Source organism: Myxine glutinosa, chromosome 14 (assembly GCF_964187855.1).
Source record: "Myxine glutinosa chromosome 14, kmMyxGlut1.1, whole genome shotgun sequence".
NCBI lineage: Eukaryota > Metazoa > Chordata > Myxini > Myxiniformes > Myxinidae > Myxine > Myxine glutinosa.
Window position 1 is genome coordinate 41,077,234 of NC_136274.1, and position 6,000 is coordinate 41,083,233.

The 6,000-nt window shown below is 45.5% G+C and overlaps 1 protein-coding gene across 1 annotated transcript in view; it reads right to left on the minus strand.

Annotated features, from left to right (window-relative positions):
* LOC137439652 (mast/stem cell growth factor receptor kita-like) overlaps nt 1-5,756 on the minus strand; it is a 103,219-nt gene extending 97,463 nt beyond the window's left edge. Inside the window, exons 1-6 of the mRNA XM_068135615.2 lie at nt 5,439-5,756; nt 2,111-2,250; nt 1,796-1,958; nt 1,439-1,685; nt 1,236-1,351; nt 1,006-1,109 (exon numbers count right to left, since the gene is read on the minus strand). Coding sequence (XP_067991716.2) covers nt 1,006-1,109; nt 1,236-1,351; nt 1,439-1,685; nt 1,796-1,958; nt 2,111-2,250; nt 5,439-5,523 — 855 coding nt within the window. The 5' untranslated portion in view covers nt 5,524-5,756. The remainder of the gene's footprint in view (nt 1-1,005; nt 1,110-1,235; nt 1,352-1,438; nt 1,686-1,795; nt 1,959-2,110; nt 2,251-5,438) is intronic.
* Nucleotides 5,757-6,000: the final 244 nt, after the last annotated feature.

Below are 6,000 nucleotides of genomic sequence, written 5' to 3' on the forward strand. Positions count from 1 at the left end.
ATATCATCATTCAATAAATAAAGATGGGTACCAATTTAAGGGACTCCTATACTGCTTCATATCATCATTCAATAAATAAAGATGGGTACCAATTTAAGGGACTCCTATACTGCTTCATATCATCACATTAATGGTTCAGTTCAGAATGTCATTACCCCCCACGAGCGCTATGCGAAAAGCGGGGTTTAACCCCCACGAGCGTGATGCGAAAAGCGGGGTTTAACCCCCACGAGCGTGATGCGAAAAGCGGGGTTTAACCCCCACGAGCGTGATGCGAAAAGCGGGGTTTAACCCCCACGAGCGTGATGCGAAAGGCGGGGTTTAACCCCCACGAGCGTGATGCGAAAAGCGGGGTTTAACCCCCATGGGGGCGATGCGAAAAGCGGTGTTTAACCCCCACGGGGGCGATGCGAAAAGCGGTGTTTAACCCCCACGGGGCGATGCGAAAAGCGGGTTTTAACCCCCACGGGGCGATGCGAAAAGCGGGTTTTAACCCCCACGGGGCGATGCGAAAAGCGGGGTTTAACCCCCACGGGGCGATGCGAAAAGCGGGGTTTAACCCCCACGGGGCGATGCGAAAAGCGGGGTTTAACCCCCACGGGCGCGATGCGAAAAGCGGGGTTTAACCCCCACGGGCGCGATGCGAAAAGCGGGGTTAAGCAATTGGTTCACTTTGTCTGTCTGTCTCTGATTGAGGAACTACTTAATAACAACTGAATTCTACATTTTGAACCCCGTAGAACACAAATCGGAACACGAAGCTGCAGTTCAGCAGGACTTTGACTCTGAATTTGGCAAATTGTACAGAAACTTAACCCAAGCGTGCATGCACACGGAGGGGGTAAGGTGATGTTATTAGTCTGTCTGTGTGGCAATCAAATAAGATTGAAAAACATTTAAAGCAGCAACCTCATTGTTTTTAGGGACATCATAAAGGACGCAAACAACAGGCATGAATAACTAATGTAACTTATTAAATAAAGTGGTGTAAAAGACATTCCTCACCGTGCAGTACTTGTAGGCAACAATGGAGAAAGCAAGAACAAGTACAAACAGGACCAGCGATGAGCTGAACACCCAGTGGAACATCCAGCGACTCCAGATCCTGGCTGAGAGATAGAGATGTAATATGATATCTACAGACACTTCCACAAAGACGTTAACACTGACGGGGGCCATGTTTAAAAAAGGAATGATGAGGTTTGCTGAAGACTCCTGGAGCACTTCATACGTACCTAAGACCTCTAACTCGTACATCTGAGTAATGTTGGCATTTTTGTTGCATACCGAGAACATATAGAATCCTGCGTCTTGCAGATGTACTCTAGCTAGGAGCAATGAACTCTTGTACCTGGAAATAGGAGTGCAATGTCAAAGGAACCACACACGTACGATGGGCCATTCATCCCGATCAAGGCACTAGAGTTCTCGTTCTCACCTGAAGTCCTCAAGGGCTTGTAGAGGTGAGACCTTCAGTGTTGTGTGGCTGGAGTTACTGTTCCTCAAACACGGTGCTGTCGTTAGAGTGTCATATGATGGCTGGGAAGTGGAGAATGGGCCTTGCCAGCACCACGCTAATGGTGCGGGGAAGGCAACCAGGAAAGATTGCACAGAGACAGAGTGTTGTTCAGTGATGCGCAGGACAGCAGAGGAGCTGATGTTCAGGAATGAAAGGAAGCCATGCTCTAGGGGAAATAGGGCACAATGTCACGATGATGTGCACTTGGTAGTGGAACAGGTCGAGAGCAGATACAACTGGCACAATCAAGGCACACAATACACCTGTTGACCTCACCGAACACCCTGATGTTGATGCTGGCATTGCTGTAGGCCTTGTAAGGTGTATGCACCTGGCAGGTGTATTTGCCGCTGTGATTGGCCATCACAGGATCCAATATCAGGGTCTCTAAGGCCACAAATAACTTGCCCTTCATATACCCCTCTTGCGTCCGATGAGCCTTGCACACAACAAGTGAATAAGATGCATTCATTTTAGCACCTTCATCACCATTTCCAACTTCTGACTTGCTCAACAATAAGAGTCCTCCACCCCAGCCCCCCCAAAAATGGAATCCTCCCACATGTACGAAAAGCACAGTAGAAGCCTTACCTCTTTCAGAGGAGGATCCCAAGAGATGCGCACAAGACCTGGTGGGGTAATTTCTACACGGCAAAACAACCTGAGCACATCCCCAGCAAGGAGCATGGCACGTTCGCTCTGCAAGAGCACCGAGACATCCTGAACAGGTCCTGTACACACGAAGAAAAAGCAAGGACAACATGGGGTAAGAAAGGGAATAGGCCGGCTGAGTTATGAGACACAACACTGTATTAAAGAACAAAAATAAATAAATAACAAGAATGACCACAATGTGGTCACAACCTGCGACAAAATCCAGTAATGGGCCGACTGGAAAACCTGCATTTAAAACACTCTTAAAAGATAAACAGTGAGATCGGAAAACTAGTAAAAAATTAACTCGACACCTTTTTAATCCATGTTAGCCTCCGCCACGGTTATATTAGAACGGGTTGATTCGTCACACGATCACAGATTGCTAGACCCCAATATGGGGCCCTTCAAAAATTACCTAACATTATTTTTTGCAATTTGCGTAATGTAACGCTTGATACCGTGCGTTCTGATGGGTTTAATTAACCTTACTATTATTCGACATATAATTAGATTTTCCTGGGTCCCTCATCCTGAGTAACATTCGATGCAAACAAAGCCAATGGACATCTGAGGCAAAACACCCAGCCACTGTATAATCAGCAGAGGCCTACAGGCGTATTGTGTTAGGCCCAACAGAAAACCAAAACGGCGGCTAAATCATTTTGTCTCGGTGCTGTGGTGGGTGGAGTCAAGCGACAGATGTGGGTGTGGTCCAGCAGCTGGCCGACCAATGGGTGCACATTTCAAAAATCGACCCTCAGCAACAGCTCCAACAACAACAACTCCAACAACAGCCATGTCATTTCAACATCTTCCCAGAACCCCCACAAATAAACTGTCCAACTTCTTTTGCGTGGCCCAGTGGTCGAGGTGAGTGACCTTTTGTTGCATCACCTTCAGTAATGGAAGCTTCTTGTTGGCATAATCGTTAAGTTCCTCAAAGGCCATGTCATGCCATTAAAATAACACCAGGTGAGTTGACTCACTCAGTCTGTCATCATTCATATGGCAGCAAAATGAATACCAACTTACTCAGAAGAATGAGCTATCTGAGTATCCTTTGTCGGAATGGAGACCAGTCCAGGAATGTGTCCCCTATTCCCAAAGGAAAAGATGCTTTGGCAGCCCTAGTATGCATATGGAGAAGCAAATTTTTTGGTTCTTCTTCTTCCATCTGTAGGTTCGATTCCCATGGATGCTCAGCAGAAACGTCCTCATGATGGGATGCAGTGGAGACCCCTCTGGGATTCGTTTGGGTCTTGACAATTCCTGTGAGCACCTTCACGCTCTATTAAGAAAATGGACCTTTAGTGGACCAGCACCACCACCTACTCGGAGACGCTAGGGCATGACCAAGAAAGCGCATCCGCACGTTCGCATCGGCTTTCCTACTTGATAGCCCATCACGTGTTGTTGTCGTGTTGTTGTTCCATGTTCATGGCCCATCACGGTGGACTGTCCAACTCATAATCTCACGAGATATGTTGAAAAGATATGTGACCGTGAGCAGTTCATGGCCCATCACGGTGGACTGTCCAACTCATAATCTCGCGAGATATGTTGAAAAGATATGTGACCATGAGCAGTTCATGGCCCATCACGGTGGACTGTCCAACTCATAATCTCGCGAGATATGCGGAAAAGATATGTGACACCAAACCACCCGAAACCAATTATCTTCTTCCTGGTGCTTCTAGTATGTGACTATAAACGATTCAAAACCAATTATTTTCTTCCTCATTTGTATACACACATCGTTAAAAGTAAATAATGAACTCTGACAAAGATCTTTTAAAATGACATGGGTCTAAGCCATACTGAGAGAATGCCACATTGTTCTTCGGCGCTGTACAAGTTAACACACCATTGCCTTGAACGCTGAGGCCGATCTTCACAAGGCCCGTGACGCCCAACAGCTCAAAATCATTTTATCCGTCGCTTTGGTCCATTTACAATGAAGGGAAAACGTATAGGGAGGGCATGGTGATCATGAATATAAAAGGTCCGAAGACGACTTTGACTTCGCATCACAGGAAGCACCAACATGGCCGCCATATTATTATTTTTCCAAATAGAAATTTTGGTAGGAGTCAGACTATTTTGCCAACCAATTGGTGGAAGGGAATGTTACACAGACAAACGGACGGACAAATGAACAAGTGTATTATCATTAAGACGAGCAGGGACCCGTGTAAATTCCATGTAATGTAAAATGTGACTTCAAGTCCTCAATTCCACCCCACCCCCCACAAACCCCAAGTCCTCAACCTTCCCCCAACCAACCCTAAGGCATCAATACTCTGCCCACTCCAAGCTTTCAAACAACCTCCACACCCACCACGGTCACCTGTCCAACTCACAATCTCATGATATATGCAGGAAATATAAGTGACCATGAGCAGGTCATGGCCCGTCAAGGTCACCTGTCCAAAAAACAATCCCACGAGATATGTGGAAAAGATATGTGACCATGAGCATGTCATGACCCATTGCGGTCACCTGTCCAACACAATCCTGTGAGATATGCGGAAAATATATATTAATACAATGAACGATCTGAAACCAATAATCTTCTTCCGAATTGCATATGTACACACTGTTGTCCAACTCAGAATTATACAAGATATGTGAAAAGGACATCCTTAGTATAATTCACAGACCGGTGTGTGTGTGGGTGTGTGTACCTGAGTGTGTGTATGAGTGTGTGTGTAAATGTGTGTGTGTGTATGTGTGTGTGTGTGTTTGTATATGTGTGTATGTATATGTGTGTATATGTGCATGTGTATATGTGTGTACATGTGTGTACATGTGTGTGTGTGTGTGTGTATGTGTGTGTATGTTTGTATATGTGTGTATATGTGTGTGTGTATATCTGTGTATATGTGTGTACATGTTTGTGTATATGTGTGTATATGTGTGTACATGTTTGTGTATATGTGTGTGTATATCTGTGTATATATGTGTACATGTTTGTGTATATGTGTGTGTATATCTGTGTATATGTGTGTACATGTTTGTGTATATGTGTGTGTATATCTGTGTATATGTGTGTACATGTTTGTGTATATGTGTGTGTATATCTGTGTATATGTGTGTACATGTTTGTGTTTATGTGTCTGTATACTTGTGTATATGTGTGTACATGTTTGTGTATATGTGTGTGTATATCTGTGTATATGTGTGTGCATGTTTGTGTATATGTGTGCGTTTGAGACAAGCTATTGGGACGGTTGGGGCATGGGAGGAGGTAGGGTGGAATCACCTGGATGGATTTCCAATAATAAGAGCATCAGCAGCAAGCATCCGAAACGCAGAGGTAGTGATGGATATAGACTCGTGGTAAGCATAGTCCCATCCCCGAGGAGGGGTGCTCTGTGGCAGATGTGGCACGTAAGGTGGAACTACCACACCTGGTAGCGGTTCAATCCAGAGTTGAAGTCTTCTGGTAGTTTTGGATGATGTCTGGAAATAACGGCTCGGCTGAAAAGGTGACCTTACCGGAGCACTCGTGGGGGCGAAGTAAGACTGGCAGGATGGGCGTTGCTAGACAATATACATCCACGTGGTTAAAAGACGAGGGAGGAACATGCGCGTAAGAGACAAGATCAGTACAGGTGGGTCAGAGACCAAGTACAGGTGGGTAAGAGAATGAAATGAACCTGTTCGTCTTCTCCGCTTTGAATTATAGGTTCCGCTGAACAGCTTGAGAGTACCATAGTCTATAGTGAAGGGAGGGGATGAGGGGGGTAAGGAGGGAGGTGGTAGCATATGGTGTTAGAAATGGGGCGATGAACGTCTTTTAAAATAAATAAAACTCCAAACTC